At 55.2% G+C, this 23,470-nt stretch overlaps 2 protein-coding genes across 6 annotated transcripts in view; both read left to right on the forward strand.

The window, feature by feature from the left end:
• The first annotated feature begins 6 nt into the window (after positions 1–6).
• SFTPC (surfactant protein C) lies at positions 7–7,642 on the forward strand. Of its 2 annotated transcripts, XM_030816938.1 has the most exons (8): positions 7–90; positions 2,636–3,015; positions 4,936–5,030; positions 5,731–5,889; positions 6,237–6,359; positions 6,591–6,701; positions 7,060–7,210; positions 7,425–7,642. In XM_030816938.1, exons 2-7 carry the CDS (start codon positions 2,955–2,957, stop codon positions 7,198–7,200), a joined length of 690 nt encoding a protein of 229 aa, XP_030672798.1. In that variant the 5' UTR covers positions 7–90; positions 2,636–2,954; the 3' UTR covers positions 7,201–7,210; positions 7,425–7,642. The 2 variants fall into 2 exon arrangements, with proteins under 2 accessions (XP_030672798.1, XP_030672799.1); XM_030816939.1 differs by lacking the exons at positions 7–90; positions 2,636–3,015 and adding an exon at positions 3,969–4,293.
• Positions 7,643–8,301: 659 nt separating this feature from the next.
• The window catches only part of BMP1 (bone morphogenetic protein 1), a 47,564-nt gene continuing 32,395 nt past the window's right edge, over positions 8,302–23,470 (forward strand). For all 4 annotated transcript variants that reach the window (XR_004031301.1, XM_030816940.1, XM_030816941.1 and 1 more), the window contains exons 1-7: positions 8,302–8,707; positions 16,783–16,896; positions 19,624–19,794; positions 20,008–20,125; positions 20,436–20,614; positions 21,329–21,434; positions 23,170–23,294. Coding sequence is in view for 3 of the 4 variants with exons in the window: in XM_030816940.1 (XP_030672800.1) it covers positions 8,560–8,707; positions 16,783–16,896; positions 19,624–19,794; positions 20,008–20,125; positions 20,436–20,614; positions 21,329–21,434; positions 23,170–23,294 (961 nt within the window). In the remaining variant the exon portion in view is untranslated. The remainder of the gene's footprint in view (positions 8,708–16,782; positions 16,897–19,623; positions 19,795–20,007; positions 20,126–20,435; positions 20,615–21,328; positions 21,435–23,169; positions 23,295–23,470) is intronic.

Below are 23,470 nucleotides of genomic sequence, written 5' to 3' on the forward strand. Positions count from 1 at the left end.
GGGCCGCGGGGGGAGGCCCGAGCCTGGGAGTCACCGAAGGGGAGGAGTGGCCGCTGTGTGCTCTACCGGGCAGTCTCTGGGGCAATCCGCGTGAGTGCATGCGTGTGAGCTTGTACTTGTGCCTCCGTGTGCTGGGCACGACCGTGCGCGCCGGTGCTCACCTGTCTCTGCACGGGCACATGCACACACTGCCTTGTGAAAGCGCTTCGGGGTTAGGGATCCCTGTGCTTCTGTGTACCTGGGTTTCTTTGCATGGGGGGACACATCCCCTAGGCAGCATCATGGGCATGTGAGTGACAGACGCATATCTAAGTTAGCATGCAAGATTAGAAGCAGAAGGGCGTCCTGGAGGAGTCTGAAGTGCGCTTCTAACCGGATTCACATGTTTTTCCACGCGCCGCTGAACAGAATGTACCTTTGTGTCAGCATGAGCTGAAAAGGGAAACGCAGCCTCTGGAGCTGGAGTGGGACTGTGTGGAATTCTGGAACATTTCTCACTGCTCAACCACAGCCTGTTGAAGCTGGGAAGCGCTTTGGATATTTTTCAGTCCAGCCCTTTGTCTAACAAATAAGGAAACTGAGGCCCCCAAAAAAGAGGCTGGCTAAGCTTGCTATCGCAAGTGCTCTCTACTTTGTCTACTTAATCCTCTCAATCGTTTGAGGCAGGTGATAGTAATTCCCTTTTACAGACAAGAAAAGTGAGGCCTGTCACACCAGAAGAAAAAGGTATCAGCAGGGATTTCCGCCCACTCTGCCCAACTTCAACGTTCACGGTCGTCCTTCCATGCAGGGCTCTTCCAAGTGTAGCCCTGGGAGCCCAGGGGTCCTTGAGAACCTTTCAGGGAGTCTCTGAGGTAAAAACAATTTTCCTAATATTGTTAAGACATGATTTGCCCTTTTCACTTCTATGAAGCTCCAAATGTAAAAGATTTCCAAAACTGTAAAGGAATGACACTTTCTCTCTGATTTTATTTTGCTTTGTAAAATAGTTTTTCCATTAAAAATGTGATTTATATCATAATATATATTGGGTTTATTGCTGATATTTTAAATTCACATGTAAATAAAAATGTAATTTCTCAGTAAATATCAAGAGACATATCCCACATAAACAAAAGCTCTTTGGGGTCCTCAGTACTTTTTGAGAGTGTTAAGAGGTCCTGAAACCAAAAAGCTTGAAAACTGCTGCTCTATACCACGTTAGCTCCCCCGTGGCAGAGGATGACTGTCCTAAGAGCTCACAGGCATGGGACAAGGAGAGCCTGGCTGTCAGCTGCCTGGGCTTCTAGTCTTGTGCTCTTTCCACACCAGTCCAGGGAACCAAGACCACTGGCTTTAAGACGCTTCCCCAGCTGTCCCCAGACTCTGCCAGCAGGGGATTCTCTGATATGAGCTTAAGTCGTGTTCTCCCAGCCAGGGATGCCCCTGCCCTTTGATGTCTCCTTGCTGTCACACATTTAGCTGCCCTCCCTTTGCCAGCTTGGGCGGAGGGAAGCAGTGGGGGTAGGGAGGTGGCTGGGGCAGCTGGGCAACTGTCCCCACCCGTCCCTGGCACGGCTCTGCCCAGTACACAAAGAGCAAAGTGAATCTTGTCCCCACCCCTGCAGCTGAGGGGCTGGAGGAGGAAACGGGAAGGCCCACGCAGAAGGGGTGGCCACCGTGGGGCCGTCCATCACCCAGGGCTCTCAGAGGGGGTCAACCCAGAAACAGACAAAGAGGGCGAGTCTGGGCTGTGTTCTTAGCTAGTGAGAGGTCCCCTAGAGGATGAAGTAGATGATGCTAATGAGGAAGACTGGACGTCACACCTATGATGCCATTAGGTCCTCATAATAGCATAGTGAGGTGGACAGCTAGTACCTGACCCATCTCACGGATGAACATACTAACGCCTAGCAAAGCAGAATGACTCACGCTGGGTCCCAGAGCTGGCCAATGGAAGCACTGAGACCTCCACATACTGAAGGCATGGACTATTGACCACTGTTGGTATTGGTCTCATCATTGACTATCATTAAGTGTTGGCTGTTTGCATGCTTCCTGCCCAGTGGCAGGTTCAAAGAAGCCTGTGGGAAGCATGCTGCTTTCCTTCCCAGGGCCCGCAATTGGGCTGGAAGATAGAGCAACAAAAAGCGCCCATGTAACTAATGAGAACATTCATGTGTGCTGAATGGCAGGTGAAGGTACTACAGAGAGGCTGAGAATTTCAGAGGGCACCATGAACTGGAGTGTGGTCACAGAGCAGGTGCCATTGGCTCTTGGCCTGTTTGGGTGGGTGGCATTCAGAGAGATGGAAGGTCAGATGCAGGGTTCACGCCTGTAATCTCAGCACTTTGGAAGGCCAAGTTAGGAGGATCACTCGAGGCCAGGAGATCAAGGCTGCAGTGAGCATGAAGCTGTGATTGCACCACTGCACTTCAGCTTGGGTAACAGAATGAGACCCTGTCTCTAAATAATTAAATAAATAAAATAAAAATAAAACCGGAGAAGTGGAGAGGGATCGGAGGTGGGCTTTCACAGAGGGAGAAATGGCTTAAGTAAAGGCCAAAAAGTGAGAAGGCTGCAGATAGGGCTGGTATGGGGGAGGCGGAAGGTTGGCACACCCAGCTAAAAGTCCTTCTGTGTTTCCTTCTCCAAGGAACCCAAGACCTTCACCTGATTGCTGTGAGCACTCCAGGAAGTGGGCACCCTCCCTCAGCCCTCGAGCAAGCAAAAATGAGTTTAAAAAAGAAGGAGAAGAAGCAGCAGAAGCAGCAGCCACAGAGCTTGTGACAGCTACAGCCTAAGAGCAACAGGCAGGGGATACCAAGGACCAGAAAGAGCAGAGGCTTTTTCAGAGAAAGAGACCCCTCTCCCGGCACCCAGCGATGGCAGCAAGCCCCACCCACAGTGCCTGCTAAGAACAAGTCCCACGTGAGGACAACACGGCCCCCCGAGATGCCCACAGGGACCCCGAGATGCCTGCAGTGCTTGGCTCTCCCGCTGGCCGGCTGCCCACCTGGCTCAGGCCCAGTACTCGTGAGTCAGCCGATCAATCCCAATGTTGCTAGGATGATGGGGGCGGGAGTAGGGGCCCTGGGGGAGGGCAGGGGTGGGCACTGCAGGCGAGCTGTCTCCTACATCTGGCACCTGCACACAGCTGAGGCCGAGCTGAGAGGATGCTTCTCTGGGTTCCCCCTCCTCCCGGCATCCCTCCCCTTCTTTCACTGTCCTGGGACACTCTCTGGCTGCTGGAGTCTTAGGCAAATATTTAAAGGGGCAGCTACGGGGTGAGGAGGATGGTGGGGGCAAACACTTCCTTCCCTTTCTTCCTCCCTGCGCTTCTCAGGGGCTCTCAGTTCAGATGCCATGCTGTTATGCAACCTTGGGGCTGAAGGCCCTCCAGGTGGAGAGGGGGACAGGGGAACCTGCCAGATCATGACTGAAGGGCAGGGCCCAGGTGGGAGGGGGCTGGGGCAGGGGACAGGAACTGGGGCAGCATGTTAAAGAACAGGAGGCTGGTTGGGCATGTTGGCTCACACCTGTAATCCTAGCACTTTAGGAGGCCGAGATCACTTGAGCCCAGGAGTTCAAGACCAGCCTGGGCAACATGGTGAAAACCCATCTCTATAAAACATGCAAAAATTAGCGGGGCAGGATGGTGTGCACTGGTAGTCCCAGCTACTCGGGAGGCTGAGGTGTGAGGACCACCGGAGTCCAGGAGGTCAAGGCTGCAGTGAGCAGTGATCTCGCTACTGCATGCCAGCCTGGGTGATAAAGTGAGACCCTGTCTCAAAACAAAAAAACAAAACAAAACAGAAAAAGGATAGGAGGTTAAGGGAGCAAGCCCAGGCCTGGACTCTGCCACAGTCACCTGAGTTTAGAGGTGAAGGGACTTTAGAGACCACCTGGCCCAAGGAGTGAAAGGGAACCTGAGAGAAAGTGTGAGCCAGCCCAAAGTCATTGGCAGATTTGACCTCGTAAATACATAGAGATGGCTTTGGGAAGGCACTAGGAAAGAGAGAGAAAAGAGAAGCAGACAGTCCTCAAAGTTGATCGTATTTGGGTGAGTATCATTCTCAGGGCAAATTTAGGATCAGAGGATGTAGAAAGCGGAGTCTAGAGGGGTAGACTGTAGACCACAGGGTGAGTGGGCTGATTCGAGGATGGGGAGACTGGGAGCCCACCAGTGACCAGGGCCAGCCCTGTGCAGGGCTGTCCGGGCAGAAGAAAGCAGTGTCAGACCTGGAATCTGCCATCAGCACAGCCTGCAATTGACAGACAAGCCCAGAGCAAAGAAGGAAGCACTGCACATGAGTAAGAGCTTGCCACCAGTGGGGACAGTTTCCAGAATTAGGAAAATAATCACTGGGGGCAAGTTTGAGGTTTGTACCAGATATGTGGGAGGAGGCAAGGTAAGGGAAAGAGTGCTTGAAGTTGGAACTGGTCCTTGAGGGGAAATGCACATTTATGAAATCCCCAAAAACTGATGTCAAAGCACCTCCTGCCTTGGGCAGAGTCCTCTCAGAGTCTACAGGTGCTGCCTCCAGAACCCTCTTCCTGGAGCACATCCCTATGCATCTAGAAATTCTGTTGGGAAATACGATGGTCAGACCCTTGGCCGCCGGAGAGGTTCAGGCTGGCAGAAGAATAAGGAAAGCCACAGGGCAGCAGGGGCGGGTGCCAGCAAGGAAGGCAGGCACGCCAGGAAGACACCCACAGTGAGAAGTGCAGATGGCCCGAGGGCAAGTTTGCTCAACTCACCCAGGTTTGCTCTTGCTGAGGCCAAGAGGACTCATGTGCCAGGGCCAAGGGCCCTTGGGGGCTCTCACAGCTGGCTTATCTGGGCTTCGGTTCTAGAGGGCCAGGAACAAACAGGCTTCAAAGCCAAGGGCTTGGCTGGTACACAGCGGGCTTGGTCCTTCACCTCTGTCCTCTCTCCCTACGGACACATATAAGACCCTGGTCACACCTGGGAGAGGAGGAGACAAGAGCATAGCACCTGCAGCAAGATGGATGTGGGCAGCAAAGAGGTCCTGATGGAGAGCCCGCCGGTGAGTGTGGTTGCGTGTGTGTATATGTGTGCGCACGCACATGCGTGTGATGGGCCCTGCCTCCTCTATCCTCCCTGGCCTGTTTCCTTATCCAGATCCATTCACTCAACTAACCTAGGACTGTGGTAAGTCAGGATGGGGACACCAAGACCACTAAGCCAGGGACCTTTGGGGAGCTATTTGTGGGCTGAGAGCCACTATAGGGGTCCATAGAAAGGGCCGTCCGTAGACAGCCCCGAGTCAGAAGCCATGAAAAACTTCAGAAGTCAGGGGACACTTCACAGAGAAAACCACATATGAGCTGGAGCCAGAATAAGGAGGAGCTCGTCTGGTGGAGAAGGAGGAAGGCATTCCAGGAAGGAGGGAGACTTTGTATTGCCGCATGGAGGTGATCACCTGGGGACAGAGAGGAGCTGACCATGGCTGGGGGAAGCAGCAGGAAGAGACAGGTGAAGCAGGTTCTCTTGGGTCCCTCAAAACTAGACCCTGCTTCTAAGCTTCTATGTGTCTATGGGTTTGTTAGAATCCAGGCCACCTCCTCCAAGAAGACTTCTCTGATCTCCTCAGCCCTTCCCTGTCCATCCATCGCATTGGCTGTCCAGCCCTAGACGGCCGTGGGAGGGTGTTCAGCTTGTGTAGGGAGAAGAGGGGACAGCCTCATGACCTCATGCCTGTCTCCCTGCCTGCCCCACCGTGTCAGGACTACTCCGAAGCTCCCCGGGGCCGATTTGGCATCCCCTGCTGCCCGGTGCACCTGAAACGCCTTCTCATCGTGGTGGTGGTGGTGGTCCTCGTTGTCGTGGTGATTGTGGGAGCCCTACTCATGGGTCTCCACATGAGCCAGAAACACACGGAGATGGTGAGAGGTGTTGGATGGGGCGGCAGTGGGCACAGGACATGCCAGACAGAGGGGCTAGGTGGGATGTGCGATAGGAAACTGTCCAACGGGAGTGGAGGGGAGGAGGCAAGGGGCACAGCTAGAAGGAAAGAGGCACGAACCAGGCGGCAACCCAGCCCAGGCTTTTCCACAAGGCCCCTGCCCCGCAGCAGGACAGCCCGCTCCCTCCAGCACCTGGTTCCACTCAGCCTCCCTGAACTCTTGGGAAAGAGGGAAGCGCATTTAAGTACAGAGGCCTGAGTAGGGGATGGGTACCGCAAGCTGAGTAGGAAAGGGGAAGACCAGGCAGCTCCATGCCCTTTCCCCAGGTTCTGGAGATGAGCATTGGGGCACCAGAAGCCCAGCAACGCCTGGCCCTGAGTGAGCACCTGGGTACCACGGCCACCTTCTCCATTGGCTCCACTGGCCTCGTGGTGTATGACTACCAGCGGGTGGGTATGCCCAGACCTCCTGACCCTGGGACCAATGACAAGGCTCTGCTAGAGCCACCTAGCTGGGCCACTTCATCCACATCCATCTCTCCCTGTCCTCCAGCCTTTTTGCCTGAGCCCCAGATTCTAGTATGACTCCCGTGCCCAACCTAGAGGGAGGTGGCTAAGGACGTGGGTCAGGGGGCGAGCAGGGCAGGAAACCCCGAATGATCTCCAGCATTCTGTGCCTAGCTCCTGATCACCTACAAGCCAGCCCCTGGCACCTGCTGCTACATCATGAAGATTGCTCCAGAGAGCATCCCCAGTCTTGAGGCTCTCACTAGAAAAGTCCAGAACTTCCAGGTGTGTGTGTGGGGGTGAAAAGAGTGGGCTGTCTCCCTCCCAGGGCTGCTGGGAGGAGTGTCCGAATGGTGGCTCTTTGTCACCTGTAAAGCACTGTTCCTCATCGGCTGCCAGCTGACTGCCCCTCTCCTATTCCCCCGCATGACTCCTTCCCTTCCCACCCCACTGCCAAGCTGCTGGGCTCAGCTGAGTCCACTCACTACCTGGTGGCTTCTGACTCTAGCACGCACAGCCCCTCTTTACTGGTGAGGAAACTGAGGCTCAGAGAGATTGCCTGATATACCTGAAGTCCCACAATAAGGGCTGCACATGGGATAGAAACTCACTTCCTAGATTCCAGATGGAATGCTCTCTGCAGGCCAAGCCCGCAGTGCCTACTTCTAAGCTGGGCCAGGCAGAGGGGCGAGATGCAGGCTCAGCACCCTCCGGAGGGGACCCGGCCTCCCTGGGCATGGCCGTGAGCACCCTGTGTGGCGAGGTGCCGCTCTACTACATCTAGGACGCCTCAGGTGAGCAGGTGTGATCCCAGGGCCCCTGATCAGCAGCGGAGGAGTGCTCTGGCCATCTGCCCGGGCTGTGGAGGAGCGCTTGCGCTGACCAGGCGCTGGGGCGTCCACTGAAACGGGGTTATCCAGGGAGCTCAGGGGAGGGGAAGCTCACAGGCCGGTACTTCCCACTCCCCCGACCCTCTCTGTCCATCCTCAACATTCCTTTGCTTCACAGGGTCAGTGGAAGCCCCAAGGGGACAGGAAATGCCCCGGGCAAAGGGTCTTTTGCAGCTTTTGCAGACGGGCAAGAAGCTGCTTCTGCCCACACCGCAGGGACAAGCCCTGGAGAAATGGGAGCTTGGGGAGAGGATGGGAGTGGGCAGACAGAGGTGGCGCCCAGGGGCCCGGGAACTCCTGCCACAACAGAATAAAGCAGCCTGATTGAAAAGCAAAGGGTCTGCTTCTATCTTCCTGCAGGGCGCAGTCCTGCCCTGGCGGGGGCCGGCCGGGAAGGGAAGGGCCTTGGGAGAGCAAAGTGGGGTTTGCCATTCTCCCTCTGTCCCAGGGCGCTGGGGGACTGGGTCCACCTCGGCGGGGGAGAGGGGCTCGCGGGGAGCCATCCACGGGCTTTCGGCGCCCTCCAGCGGCGTCTCCGGAGGAGGGAGAGACACCTAGACAGCGAGAGAGACAGAGAGCGCAGAGAGCGAGACGCGAGAAAGCGAGGGTCCGAGAAGGAGAGAGAGAGGGAGACGCGGGCGGAGAGAACGACCCGAGGCGGGGGCGCGGGGCAGGGGCGGCGCGAGGACCTGACAGCGTGTCCCGCGGCGGGGCGGGGGCTCGGCCGGGCGCCCGCGGGGGAGGCCGCCGCTAGAGGGCACCTCGGGAGCGACAACACTCCCGGCACCCCGGGGCCCGAGCTCCAGCCCCGGCCTCGCGGCCCGGGCGGCCCGGGCAGCCCGAGCCCCCTCCCCGGGCGCGCGGCTCTCCGCCTTCCCCCGCCCCGGCTGGCGCGCGGCCCGGCCGAGCACTGTCCCGGCCCCGAGGGGGGCCGAGCTCGGGCGAAAACCCGCCCTCCAGCGAGCTCATTTCCCTAAAAAGGGGGGGGGGAGCCAGAGGGAGGGAGGGAGAGAAAGAAAGAGAGAAAAAGAAGGAAAGGGAGAGGGAGACGGCTGGAGCCCAAGGACTAACGCCGAGCCGCGGGCCGAGTGGGGGGCGGGAGACAGGAAGGAGGGAGGCGAGCAGAGGGAAGGGGAAGAGGTCGGGGAGCGAGGGCGGGAGCGGTCGCGGTCGCGATCCAGCAAGCAAGCGGGCGAGGGGACGCCCTCCCCTGGCCTCCAGTGCCCCGCTTCCCTCGCCGCCGCCCCGCCAGCATGCCCGGCGTGGCCCGCCTGCCGCTGCTGCTTGGGCTGCTGCTGCTCCCGCGTCCCGGCCGGCCGCTGGACTTGGCCGACTATACCTATGACCTGGCGGAGGAGGAAGACTCGGAGCCCCTCAACTACAAAGACCCCTGCAAGGCGGGTGAGCGCCCCCCAGCCCCCCGGCGGCGGGCCAGGCGGGGAGGCGCGGGCGGGTTCGGGTTTGGAGTTGGGGGAGGACAGTCCAGTGTGGGAAGCCGGGAGCTGCCTGGTTGGCAATGCAGTGGGGAACAAAAGAACGAGGGGGAGAGGGAGGGGGCTTTGGGGGACTTTTCGGACTGAAGTTTTGCTGCTGTTGGTGGAAGCTGCTGCCGCTGCCTCTCATATTCCCAGCGGATTCCAGAGGAAGTCTCCTTGGGTCCCGGGAAAACCGGCGGGCAAGGCGGCTTTTCCTTCTGTAGGAAACTTTTCTGGCCAAACTCCTGTGAGTCCGTGTGTGTGTGTGTGTGTGTGTGTGTGTGTGTGTGTGTGTGTGTGTGTGTGTTCTTTCCCCTTCTCCCCCATCTCTCCTGCTCCAGGAGCTGGGTGTTTTCCAGCCTGTCTGGGCTGCCCTGGGGCTGCACATCTGTCTGGCTTGGAGCTGGGAGGCCTGAGTCTCCAAGGAGCAGGTCCCCCGGCCACCACCCAGCCCAAGTGGAAGAAGAAAGTTTTGCCAGGGATTCCCTGAGATCGTGCTCTCTGGGTATCCCGTAGTTTAACCAATAGCTGAAGCTTTCTGGGACTTAGGAGACAGCTGTCAAAGTCAGAGAAGGCAGCCCAGAAGGGGGACTTAACTTTGTCCCTATGTGCCCGGAGACCCCCGCCAAGGCCAAGTTGGGGTGGAAAGAGGGAAAATACAAAGAGAACCCAGATATTTTATATCAGCTGTGTCACCCCCGAGACACCAGAGGCTAATTAGCTGAGGTCAGGACCCCGGAGTGTGTGTTTGCCTGTATGTGTGTGTGTGTTCTTTGTCTCTGAAGACCCTATGTAACCCCTTCACTCCTGCTGGGCCCAGAAGTGTCCTGCCCCTGGAGTGACCAGATGGCCAGGCACTTGGGCCATTTGCCTGATTGGATGACCCTGGGCAGGCTGTTTGGGGACACACAGGGACAAGATATCAGAACTTTTCCTTGACTTCCTGCCTCTCTGACTTCAGCTCATCTCCAAATAGCCAGAGCCAGGGGAAGTGGCATAGTTTCTAGAACTGGACTGGCTGTGTGGGGCACAAGGGGCGGAGGGGCAGGTTGCTCTAGTCCTGGCTCTGGAGACCCTGTTCAGGGACTCTCCTGGGAGGACGGCCCACAGGCAGAAATAAGAGACCATCCAATGGAGGAGATCAGGGCAAATCCCTCAGCCCTTACCCCTCTATGCCTGCTGGGCTGCGGGTAAACCAGGACATTTGCTGTCATTTTTCTCGCTGGGTGCTGGGAGTGGGTACAGGGCAGAGTGGACTGCGCATGGATTTTGAAGGCAGGCACATCTAGCTTTCAATCCTGACCCCGCCACTCATTATAGCTGTACCACTTCGGAATGGTAATGATCATGTCTGAACTGCCACTTTCACACCTGTAGAATGGAACTGATTATACCTCTTCCCATAGAGTTGGTGGTAAGGGTTAAATATGAGAACATACATAAAACACTTAATAGTGCTTAACACACAGTCAGCGCTAAATAAATGTGGGCTCCCTACTCCCTGTTTTCTGTGCCTCAGACTCTCACTTCATTTTTTCGAGGGGTGTGGGATTGCTGGTGTCTCCTTGTGCCTCTTCTCCATCAATCCATCAATACCTAATATGTGCTAGGGCCTGGAATGGATGTTGTGGGAGGTACTGAGATGTACAAGCTAGGACCCTGCCTTCAAGGAGCTTACATTCCAGTAGGGACCCAAGACACCTACAGACATAACCAATAGCACAAACCAAGCCACACTGAGTGCCACATTGGAGGGTAGGACGCTAAAGACTCAGGGAGTTTCCTGCCCCTCTGCAGCCTGGTGGTGGCAGAGAAAAGTGATTACAGCAGGCTGGGAAGGTCTGGGGGGTCTTCATGGAGGAGGTGGGGCTGGGGCCAGGCCTTAAAGAATGGGTGGGAAGCCATTCTGATGTCTTTCCCTTCTTGTTGGAAATGGGAGTGATTTTCAGAGCAGCAAGAGGCTGAGGGCTCTCCCCCCAGTCTCAGGTTTCATGCTGGGTGGGGCTGGCTGAGTTGGAGCTTCAAGTAAGGGCTCTGGAGAAAGCACTCCAACCCGGTGAAGTGAGGCTGGTGGGGCTCTGGGCCAGGCCTGGGGGTGGCTGAGAGGGCTCCGGGGCCTGACAAGGCCAGGCCTTGGGTCAGATCAGGCCTCCCTCTCGGGTATAACTGATGCTTAAGATCAGCTGCCCACCTCTGAAGGAAACTCACATGGGTATTCCCAGGTACTCACACCCACACCCCTGTGCCATTCACTGCCTTCCAGCCATAGGTCCCTCAGCTCTGTTCTCCATGTTTCCTTCTCCTGCCTGGCTTTGCTTCCTGTACCCTCTGCAGCCCTGACCTCTAGATGCTGGAGGTGATGATGGCAGGCATGCCTGTCCCTGCTTCTTTCCAAGGGCTGGAACTGAAAGCTCCTTTGACTCCCACAGCTTACCTGTGACCTGTCCGGTTGCTCCGAGGGGTAGCCAGGCCCCTTCATCTGACCATTACTGGCCGAGTTATGGTTGCCGTTGTAGTAAGGGCAAAATTAAGATCCTTGATACCCTGGAGAGGTTCCTGGACCCTCTGGGTGAGACCAGGACGTTGGGCAGGAAGGCAAACTGGTCTGTTTGTGTGCTCAGAGGTGGTGCCACCAAGCCCTCACTAGCCCTTGCCCAGGAAGATTTTGAGGCAGCCCTGATTTCCTGTATGTCAGGAAATCAGCCAAACCATGAAGGGGGTCCTTCTACAAGATTCCCAGCACTGCTTGGCTGCCCCAGGTGACTAGCCAGCACTCCCCTGGAGAGACCTTGGAGGCAGGAATTGGGACACAGTTGATCCCATAATCAGAGAAGCCCAGGGGCCTGACCCCACAGGGGTGGGGCTAGAAGCATGTCACACCCAGGGCTGGGTAGTGACCCTGTGCCAGTGAAGCTCCTGCTACCACCTCAACCTCATCTGACAGCCCAGAGTCTGCAGGAGCGGGAGGGGGCAGCACTCACCAGCCCACATCCCCATCCCCACCCAGGGGGCCGCCTGGCCCAGGTTTGGACATCAGAGAGCCACAGAGGATTAGGGTACACCCTCTGAGGTCAAAAAGTAATCTCTCCTCTCACCAGACCACATTCCCCCTCTAGACAGCTGAGTCACCCCACCCACCCAGGCCCCTGCCCCTGAGTCACCTTCTTATTTCAGTGCCCCAAAGGGGAAGGAAAAAATTTATACTCTCCCTGGGCCCTACATGGGGTGGGGCGGGGCAGTGGGGTTCCCCAGGAAGAAGGGATTCTTTAGAATTCTAGGCTGGGCGCAGTGGCTCTTGCCTGTAATCCACTTTGGGAGGCCAAAGTGGGAGGATCACTTGAAGCCGGGAGTTTAAGACTAGCCTGGGCAACACAGCAAGATGCCCATCCCTACAAAAAAATTAAAAATTAGCTGGGCATGGTGTCATGCACCTGTAGTCCCAGCTACTTGGGAGGCTTAGCTGGGAGGAGTTGGAGCTGGAGAGTTGAAGGCTGAATCCAGGAGCTGGAGGCTGCAGTGAGCTATGATTGCACCACTGCACTCTAGCCTGGGTGACAAAGCAAGACTCTGTCAAAAAAAAAAACAAAAAAAAAAACTAGTTTCTCCAGAGATTTGAGGAGAAGATATTGGGGTCGGGGGAGTAGAAGCAGCACTCCTCAGTCCACTAAGAACCTCCTAAGGAGATCCAAGGGAGTCAGCTAATCTCTCTGTCTCCCTCCCTCGCTCTCTTTGTCTCACACAAGTGCGTCCCTGTCCATTTCTAAGTGCGCCCTTGTCCTTTGGGGAGTGTGGCCCGTGAAACACGGTGCATGCCTGCAGTTATGTGTGTGTTTGAAAACACAAGATCCTGCATGGGGAAGTGGTTGAGTGTGTGTTTGTGCATGTGCGTGGGTGTGTCGCTGCCTTGTGGGCAAGCGTGTTCACCTGTGATGGGTCTTCCTGAGTACATGCAGGCATGGGTGCAAACATGCACCTCTGCAGAAGTGTTCGCATGTGATGAAGTCCATCCACATGTTTGCAGGGGTTTGGGTGTGTCATCCTCCAGCTCGAAGCTTGCGTTTGTGCGATGGGACATGTGTCAGTCCTGCACATATAGCCTTGGGGCTCATTACACCAGCCAGCCTCCTCTCCCCACTTCCCCAGAAGGCGATGCCTTGCCATGCCCTGGGGGAGGAGACGGTGGAGTCCAGAGGTTGACCTGGAAGAGTGAGATTCTTCCCAGGCACAGGCACACAGATGGGCTCAGCCACAGTTCTCCTGGCAGGTTTACAGCCAGAAAACAACACAAAAAATTTTTATCTTGTGTCGAAAATAACTACTACCCTGACCGTGACCCCAGGGCTTCCTCTGAGTAAGGAGAGACCTCCTAGACTCCTTAGCATCCAGATTCCCTCGCTTCCCCAGAGGGCAGCCCAAAAGCACAGAGCCCCAAGGCCCAGCTCCTGCCCCTAAGGCTCTCCTGCCCATGTCCTCTCTCCCCACCCCCACTTGGTTCCCATGCATTCTTCAGCCATGACATCCTCACTCCAGGAGCTCAGCAGCCAGGGCCATGCCCTGCCCTGCCTTGCATTTGCTCTGCCCTAGTTCTACACTGGCCCTGGACCCGCAGGCCAGCACAGTTCTGTGGCCTCTGCACCGGGGTTTCACTCAAGGAGGGGTGGGGGCAGAGAGTGTGGGTGAGCCAGCATTTCCTGAGGAGGTCTAGAGCTGACTTTGAGCTTACGGGTTGTGTTGGGATAATATGAAAGTTGCTGGTGGGTGCTTACCGTGTTACACACTCTGTGCTAGGGGGTTCGTCTATAGGTCTTATTTCATGCAGTAATCCTAGGAGACAGATTCTGTTATGTAGGAGAACACTGAGGCTTAGAAGAGTTTACATGACTTGTCAGCTAATAGTAGGCAACCTGGATTCCAAGACAGGTCTGTCTGACTCCAAAGACCTTGCCCTTTGCTCTGTGTCCAAAGGTGAGTCTAAATGTCCAGCCACACCTGTATGCGGTGATGCCTGTGGGTTTGGGTGTGGGAGCCTGCAGGTACAATGTCTGTGAAAGGTATAATACGTGTGTCCGGGCACAGTAGCTCATGCCTGTAATCCCAGCACTTTGGGAGGCCAAGGCAGGAGGATCACCTGTGGTCAGGAGTTCAAGACCAGCCTGACTAGCAAGGTGAAACCTCGTCTCTACTAAAAAAAAATAAAAAAATTAGCTGGGCGAGGCTGAGACAGGAGAATTGCTTGAACCTGGGAGGCAGAGGTTGCAGTGAGCTGAGATTGCACCACTGCACTCCAGCCTGGGTGACAGAGTGAGACTCCATCTCAAAAAAAAAAAAAAAAAAAAAAGAAAAAAAAGAAAGAAAGGAATAACACAAGCCTAAGTGTGGAGGCATTCGTGTGGCAGATGCACATCCATGTGAACTTTGGTGAGTATGAACCCACTGCTTCTTCCTTGAAGTGTACCTCCCATCCCATGTCCTTGTTAAGGCCACTCTTGCATGTCACCTGGGAAGCATCTTCTGTTGCCATCCCATCAGTTGCTGAGCCAAGGCCACCTGCTGAGGATGGCGATTTAAGTAAGAGTAGCTTTCTCATGGATTGGAAGAGATTTGGGGCCACTTACTGGCTGGTGACCTTGAGTGAGTTATCGCCCTTCATAGGCTCAAGTGTTCTGATGTCTAAAGTCAGGGAGGTGGGCTGGAACCTAGCCACTTAGGTTATCTCTCCCTGAGAGTTTCTAATGCTCTGCAAGAGCATGGTGTGGAGTGTGGCTTACTGGGCATGTTGTGGGCAGGCCAGGATTAAATTAATTAATGGGAAAGCACTTTGCCAATTGGAAAGCACCACAAAAATTTCAACATTTACATAAGTTGTCTTTATCACGACTATTATTGGTTTAATGGGTCCAGAGCTTGCAGCTGGTTTGTGTATGTTGGAGCTTGTGCGTGTGTGTTTTTTAAAAACTGTCTGTGACTGTGTGTGTATTTTGTTATGGATGTGTCCGTCTGAGTATCTATTTTTGTGCATATGTATTTACATTAGGAGTTCTAGAGAGTGCAGTGGTCGCTGCACTGGGAATGGGGAGGCCTGAGTTATAGGTCCAGTTTTCCAATGACTAGCAGTGTAGGTTCAGTTAAGTTGTTGCTTTTGGGACCTCAGTTTCCTCATCTATAAAATGGAAGTTTGGCCTCGATGACTGCCACAGTCACTCCCACATTCTGTTGATCGTGTCTAGGTGAGGGTGTGTCTCTGGGCGTGTATTTGCAAGCCAGAAGAATATCAGCATGGCAATTCATTCATTCGAACATCCCGGAGTGCTTCCCGCCTGAAAGCGCAGGGCTGGACGATGCTTTCTTGTGCAAGGATGTGTGTCCCTGGCTTTGATGGCTCTGCACTGGATGGCAAGGGTGTGGACGCCACCATATGTCTGTAGGAACACTAACCTTGGGTGTCTGAGTCTGTATGTGATGAAGTCAGTGTGTGTGTGTGTTCACCAGTGAGGCCAACTGGGGAGGAGAAACCTGTGTAGAAGTCTTCAAGGTTAAAACAATTTGTGTAACGCGACCGCCAGGCCTGTATAGCACTCTGCCTGGATGAGAAGCAGATGTTGCTGTGGGTGGAGCTGCAGGGAAGCTGCTGTGGGTCCCACCTCTAGCCCAGCCTCCCACCTCCCCCAGCCCAGCCCAGCTCAGCATGCAGCTCCCATCTGAGCGCCTTACAAAGCGGCCAGTTCTATGGCCTCTGCTTCCTTTTCTCCAGACTTCTCAAAAGGAATACAGACAGTTCAGCCGGGCCTCTGGAAACATCCCTCCTCAGCTCCAGATACTGGAATCGGAATGGCCCTTTAGGGAGGCTCTCTTCCCCTCTGGCCTTTCTGCTTGGGCAGCCTAAGACTTGGAATAGGAATTACCTGAGAACTGTTAAACTTTTTCCTCCTACCTGGGAAGCTCCCAGAAGGTATCTTCGTTTCCCAAAGATGCTTATCTGTTCTAATGAAAATTGGTACAATTTTATTTCCTTTTTTTTTTTTTTTTTTTTGAGACGGGGTCTTACTCTGTTGCCCAGGCTGTATTGCAGTGGCATCATCTCAGCTCACTGCAGCCTTGACCTCCCGGGCTCAACTGATCCACCTGCCTCAGCTTCCTGAGTGAGTAGCTGGAACTACAGGCATGCATCACCATGCCTGGCTAATTTTTGTATTTTTTATAGAGACGGGGTTTCACCATGTTGCCCAGGCTGATCTTGAACTCCTGAGCTTAAGTGATCCGCCCACCTCGACCTCCCAAAGTGTTGGGATTACAGGTGTGAGCCACTGCACCTGGCTTATTTTATTTCATAGACCACCCCTTGGTTAAATTGAAACAGCATTTGCTGAGTGAATGCCACATGCTCAGCACACCCTGTTTTATTTTCTTCATAGCTCCCATTGCTATCTGGAAGACCCTAGGTCAGTATTTATTTACTTGCATATTATGGAAGGTTAGCTCCACTGAAGCAGGGGCCTCTTCTGTCTTGCTAATGAGTAGGGTATTGTCTGGACCACAGTAGGAAGTTAACTAAGTATTTGCTGAAGAGTGATGGCTCTGTGGCTCACACCTGTATTCCCAGCCACTGGAGAGGCTGAGGAGGCTGGAGGATCACTCAAAGCCAGGATTTTGAGACCAGCCTGGGCAACATAGCAAGACCCTGCTAATTTTAAAAAATTAGCTGGGCACAGTGGTGAGACCGTATCTGCCCCACACTCCCCAAAGAATGATGAGGTAACAGCCTGGTAGAGGCTGGGCATCAGTTTTACTGGGATTTTAACTGAAAAGTAAGCATGAGCTTCCCAAGAAATTCTATAAGCTGATCCCTAACTGCCCGTCACCTTCTTGTTCAGATGGAATTTGAGGATCACAGTCGCTGTGGAGGTTGGGGGCTGGTGCCCACAGGGGTGGGGCTAGAAGCACGTCGCACCCAGGGCTGGGTAGGAGGATTAACTCAGCCCTGACTTCTCGTTTTCTCTTTAGCTGCCTTTCTTGGGGACATTGCCCTGGACGAAGAGGACCTGAGGGCCTTCCAGGTACAGCAGGCTGCGGATCTCAGACAGCACACAGCTCGTAAGTCCTCCATCAAAGCTGCAGGTAAGCCGGGTGCCAATGGGCCCTCTGTGTCCTAGAAATGGGTTCCAGGCTTAGGGAAACAAGGAATCTCCCTGTTCCCAGCCAGGCCCTCCCAGGACAGAGGCCATGAGCTTGACCCCAGCACATGGGCCTATCTTCCCTTGGGATATCTTCATCCCTTCCCCAGAGGAGTAGTAAATATAGATATCCCCAGCAACTAAGAACCGACATTCTTTCTGCTTACAGTTTAAAAACCACTTTCAAAAGTATTGTCTAGCCTGACTGCCCCCAACCACCTTTAAAGGTGGTGTCAGGACAACTCCTGTTTTACAGGTACAGAAACTAAGACTCACAGAGGTAAAGTGACCTGCCCAGGATCACACAATTAGTTAGTGGCAGAGCTGGGACTGGAACTCAAGCTTTCTCACTCCAGATCTGAGACTCTGCCCAACACTGCAATCCCTCCTGGGCTCTCCTGTTCCCACTTTGCAAGTTTCTGTGCATCCTCTGAGGCCCATTTCAGGAGCTTCTCCTATTCTTCTTTCCCAGTTGCCCCCAAAACATGACTGTCCCTCCATTTTCCCTGTTTTCTCCCTCCTCTGTCCTCACACTGTTACCCTGTCATTTATCACGCCATATTGAAAGGATTTGCTCCTATGTCTCCCTAGCTCATTAAGGTCAGGGATGCTTTATTCTTATCCTTGACTGTGGTCCAAACTCCTAAAAACCCATGTGGTATTTGTGCATGGATACAGCAATGGGAGGGATGAGGGCCTGGGCTGTGTCTGTTCTTTCCAGTCCCTTACTGCTCTGTAGAAGGGTGAAAGCTCCTCACCGCCAGTGCTGATGTTTGAGGCATGGTCCTGAGAGCACACAAATAGCCTTCCCCTTCCCAAAGGGCAGCGGCAGGGATTCTTTTTTCTTTTTTTTTTTGGTTTTTTTTTTTTTTTTTTTTTTTGAGACAGGGTCTCAGTCTGTTAGCTAGGCTAGAACACAGTGACACCATTTCGGCTCACTGCAACCTCTACTTCCTGAGTTCAAGCAATTCTCGTGCCTCAGCCTCCGTAGTAGCTGGGACCACAGGCATGCAACACCACGCCTGGCCAATTTTTTATATTTTTAGTAGACACGGGATTTCATGGTGTTGGCCAGGCTGGTCTCGAACTCCTGGCCTCAAGTGATCGGTCCTCCCTGGCCTCCCAAAGTGCTGGGATTACAGGCGTGAGCCACCGTGCCAAAGGGCAGGGATTCTTATTGAGGGCCTGCTCTGGGAACACTGTGGTGTGCCTGAAGTTGTCCTGTCCAGCTTGAGGGAAGATCCTGATGTGGGCACATTATGGAATAAAGTACCCCAGAGGGTAGATGGCATTGGAGGGTGACCTGGTGGCCTGCTAACAAGTACGGCTCATGTGACCTTAGTGGGGACTAGTAGGTATGGCACAAGGGAAAGCTGCATGGAGGGGTCCCCTGCTAACCTATCAGGTGACTTTGGGCAAAGCTTTGGCCTTAGTTTCCTCATCTGCCAAATACAATATGACACTTGTCCACATGCCTTAGAGCGCCTATGTCAAATGCAAGCATGAATTTGGGAAATCAAAAGAAGGCAGAGAGTTCTGAATGCTCCACAAATGTCAAGGTTTATTCAATGAGAAGGGATATTTTCCTAATCTCAGATCCTCACAATTCCTAGAAAATGAGTACACCTTTGTTCTCTTTTATGATTATTGTCAATTCTCGCTATTTACAGAAGTTATAGAATAACTTTATAGTTACTCTGTACAGTCACTGAAAACATTAGCAAATACTGACCTATTGCTCCTAGGGAAAATACAGGGTCAGGTTCCTTCAAGCTTCTGGTCACAACATTTTTGTCAACTGATCAATGCATCACCTTGTTTTATGAGTGTTTCTTTTTAAAGACATCTTACTTAATATGGAGCTGATTCATTAACATTGAACTCATGACCAACAGCACTCTAACTCATGCCTCAAAGAAGCTTACCTAGCACACGTATGTTCTCTGTAAGGCACATCACAGCCTTCTTGCCCTTGGGAACACCAGAGAGCACTTCAGCATTATGCTCAGGGGCTGTTTTAAACAGCGAAACCCTCAACAAAGCACACGAAAGCGCAAAAAACAGGGCCTTTAACTAGACCTCAAAAAGGACACTCGTTGGCCGGGCGCAGTGGCTCACGCCTGTAATCCCAGCACTTTGGGAGGCTGAGGCGGGTGGATCACGAGGTCAGGAGATCCAGACCATCCTGGCTAACACGGTGAAACCTTGTCTCTACTAAAAATACAAAAAATTAGCTGGGCGTGGTGGTGGGCGCCTGTAGTCCCAGCTACTCCGAGGAGAATGGCGTGAACCTGGGAGGCGGAGCTTGCAGCGAGCCGAGATCGGGCCACTGCACTCCAACCTGGGTGACAGAGCGAAACACTGTCTCAAAAAAAAAAAAAAAAAAAGACACCTGTTTACACAATGGGAGCCGAAAGAAGAAGGCAGAGCATTGCCTTATTCCACCTCAGCTGGGAACATGCATGTTGGATGACTGAAATTTTTCACTGCTCTGCAAATGTCTACAAATGACCGTGAAAGCCCTGAGAGTATTGATTTTGGGGCCTACGAATAAATTTTAGCCAGTAGACGAATTTGCAAGCACAAAATCCATGAAAAATGAGGTTTGACTATGCTTTTGTTTTCCTCCTCTTTCTCTCCACTCGCTAGTCACCATGCCTTCCTCTCTCAGTTCCAGGAAACACTTCTACCCCCAGCTGCCAGAGCACCAATGGGCAGCCTCAGAGGGGAGCCTGTGGGAGATGGAGAGGCAGATCCCGTAGCCGGCGGGCGGCAACGTCCCGACCAGAGCGTGTGTGGCCCGATGGGGTCATCCCCTTTGTCATTGGGGGAAACTTCACTGGTGAGCGTGCTATTGTGGGCCCAGGGTGCAGCCAGCTTCCTGGCCTGGCCTTGGGGCAGTCAGGCACGGAGGCGTGGGTGCCACCTGCAGTCCGAGTGCCCACACATTCCTTTCCGGGCAGTCTGCTCTCAGAATGGCTGTGACTCTTCAGTGGTGGGTAGGGGGTGGGACTGCCTGGACACCGTGGCAACCTGGCTTCCTTCCTCCTGGCAGGTAGCCAGAGGGCAGTCTTCCGGCAGGCCATGAGGCACTGGGAGAAGCACACCTGTGTCACCTTCCTGGAGCGCACCGACGAGGACAGCTATATTGTGTTCACCTATCGACCTTGCGGGTGAGCAGGAAGCCCTAGGCACTGCACCTCCCGCCCTTGCCCCAACCCAGGTTCTGCCCTGGGCCCTGCCACTGCCCCCAGCTGGGCACAGCCCTGGGTCCCTTCGTCCCCGCCTGCTATGGGGCGTCTCCCCAGGAACTGCCCCTTGTGTGGCTGTGACCTCCAGCACACAGCCTGGGCACTCGGTGCTCAGGGCCCACCCCTCCCCTTCGCTCCCCTGCCGCCCCGCCCCCGGCAGCCTGGCCCCGCCCCTGAGTGGATGCACTCCCCCAGCTCGGGACCGCCCCCCTGAGCTGGCCCCGCCCTCCAGGTGCTGCTCCTACGTGGGTCGCCGCGGCGGGGGCCCCCAGGCCATCTCCATCGGCAAGAACTGTGACAAGTTCGGCATTGTGGTCCACGAGCTGGGCCACGTCGTCGGCTTCTGGCACGAACACACTCGGCCAGACCGGGACCGCCACGTTTCCATCGTTCGTGAGAACATCCAGCCAGGTAGGCACCTGCCCCTCGGTGCGGCCTTGGTGGGCGGCTCACACCCCAGCCCCCACCTCCAGGGCCCCTGGGGGCAGTGGCAGCCGCTCCTGCCAGCCGTCATCGCCTGGGCCCGCAGCGCTGCTCACAGCCTGGGTTGAGCCAGCCCCTGCCCTTGAGGCATTTCCTCCTCCGTGGCAGATCAAGGACCCGCATCCATTGTAGAGCTCCTCTGGGGAGCTGGGCCAGGTCCTGGTCCTGGACAGCGGTAGCCCGGGCAGCCTCTAGGGTGGGGCATGGGCGTAATGGGCCGTCCTGGGGACTGCTCAGGCCTTTCTCCCCACCTTTGCCCACTATCTGCCCTCTGCCTGGTCTGCTCTCTGAGGGCTTTTCTCTTATTTTCTCGATGTCTCTGTCCCTCCCTTCCTGCCTCCTCCCTCTCTCCCAGGCGTTCTCCACTCTTCACTGCTTCCTTCTCAGCTGTGGCTCTAGAAATGGGTGCTTCCTTCCCATGTTCCCTTGAGTCCTCCATTCACCAGGCCCTCTGCTGGACAGGACTCTTCCTGAGACCCTCCCCACTCCCCAGGCTCCCCTTGGCCGCTCCCCGGACCCTCAGGTAGGGGGGCTCTCTCAGATACAGGAAGGACTCCATTCCCTGCCCTGGAAAGTGAGCATTGCATCCCAGGCAGACCCACCCCCTCCTCTCCCCCCACACCCTTTTCCTGATCTTCGCAGGGCAGGAGTATAACTTCCTGAAGATGGAGCCTCAGGAGGTGGAGTCCCTGGGGGAGACCTATGACTTCGACAGCATCATGCATTACGCTCGGAACACATTCTCCAGGTGGGAGATGGGGTCGGGGCTGGGCCTCTGCTCGGGCAGCCCCACCCTGCCCTCTGTAGGCTATTCTCCTTCTGCCTCCCACTTCTGGGGCAGTGACCCAGGAAAAGAGTGGCCCTCTGGGGGCTGTGGCCTCCAAGCAGAGGGTCCGTGGATGCTGCCTGCCCTCCTGTCCTCTTGCACGGGTGGGTCTATGGCAGGGCCTTACCACCGTGTGCACCCAGGGCACCTGGCAGAGGAGGCTGAACCCAGCCACTCTGCAAGCCAAGCAGTGTAGGGTAGCCCCAAACTATCAGCCCAAAGGGTGCTGAGCTTTTATTTGTGGGCCATTTGTTTGTTTTTGTTTTTGTTTGAGACAGGATCTTGCTGTCACCTAGGCTGGAGTGCAGTGGCACAGTCATGGCTCACTGCAGCCGCAAACTCCTAGGCTCAAGCAATCGTCCCGTCTCAGCCTCCTGAGTAGCTAGGATGACAGGCACATGCCACCATGCCTTTTTTTTAGAGATGGGGTCTCACTATATTGCCCAGGCTGGTCTCGAACTCCTGGGCTCAAGTGATCCTCCCACCTCGGCCTCCCAAAACACTGAGATTACAGGCATGAGCCACCATGCCCAGCCATTCCTTTTTAATTAGTCTGCTTTTTTTGTAATTGGCCAGTTTGCATGAAGCCTGGCTCCTGCCCTGGACTAGCCCCCATGCCCAGCTCCAAAGCACATCCTCCTTATCTGAGGCCCAGGTCCCCAGAAGCCACAACCAGAGCCCTCAAAGGTGGTGGCCCAGGCTCCCCTCCCCCAGGATTCTCCTTAGCAGAGTGTGGGAAATGGCACCTCCCTCCTCCTCAAACTCCTTCCTGGCCTGGCCATTCCCAGGCCTGGTGCTTTGCTCATCCTCTGTCTGTGTCCCAGACAGTGGCCCTGCCCCCTCTTCCCTACCCCATCCGCTCTTGCTGCCTGCAGACCTGCAGGAACAGAGACCAAGGAAGGGTGGTGAGGTCATTCTGCCCCCAACACCCACAGACCCGGCCTTACATTTCCCACCACATCCCACCCCACCCCCTGCTGCGATCCACCCAGCTGGGTGTGAGTCAGGGGCCCTGGGGAGGTGGAGGGCTGCCTGCCTCCCCTTCACTCTGCTCCTCCCAGTGCAAACACCCAGGATTCAGCAGGGAGGAATGGCCAGGACAGGAGACACTGATAGATTGGGAGCTGGTGGGGCTGTCCCTGGGGCTTGGTCTGGCTGCAGTGGAATCTGCCTTTGGCCTTGTTCCAGGTGCTTTCAGATGCAGCCTGTGCCAGCAGGGTGAGGAACTGGCCTGGGGAGCCCTGGGAGAAGTTTAGTTAGGGCTGGAGCAGCATGAGGGCTGCAGAAGCAGGGGCCCAGTGGGGTTGGAGAGAGATGACCCGCTAGGGGCCTGTAGCTTTCCTGGGGCTGGGAGTTGTGGCCAGCCTGAGCTGGGAGCACCAGTGGGTCCAAGGGCACCCTGGACCTGCATCCCTGACCTCCCAAAGTGTTCCTGGGGCTCCCCTGACTCCTGTGGTGTGGCTGCCACGGAACAGGGTGGCTGCTGGTCAGTGGGCAGCATAATGACAGGGTGAGATGTCTCCACCCGGCCCTGACCCTGCTGAGGAATGTCTGAGCTCCAGCAGGGTCGTGACTTGTGGGTACAGATGGGCATGCCACCCACTCCCTGCCCACTGTCCATGAGATGCTCACCCTTACTTTTCTCCCTCTTCTTCAGGGGCATCTTCCTGGATACCATTGTCCCCAAGTATGAGGTGAATGGGGTGAAACCTCCTATTGGCCAAAGGACACGGCTCAGCAAGGGGGACATTGCCCAAGCCCGCAAGCTTTACAAGTGCCCAGGTCAGGGCAGAGAAGGGATGGGTGAGGGCGTGGAGGGCAGGGCCTGAGGGAGGCAGAGGCCAGGTGCCTGGTGCCACCAAGAAGGCTTAGGCTGCAAGTCTTAAGAGAATGGTGTGGCAGGGGAGGGGACCCCATAGGAGGGGCAGTGTCCAAGTGAAGGAGGCCACTGGGGGTAG

Source organism: Nomascus leucogenys, chromosome 8 (genome assembly GCF_006542625.1).
Source record: "Nomascus leucogenys isolate Asia chromosome 8, Asia_NLE_v1, whole genome shotgun sequence".
Taxonomy (NCBI): Eukaryota; Metazoa; Chordata; class Mammalia; order Primates; family Hylobatidae; genus Nomascus; species Nomascus leucogenys.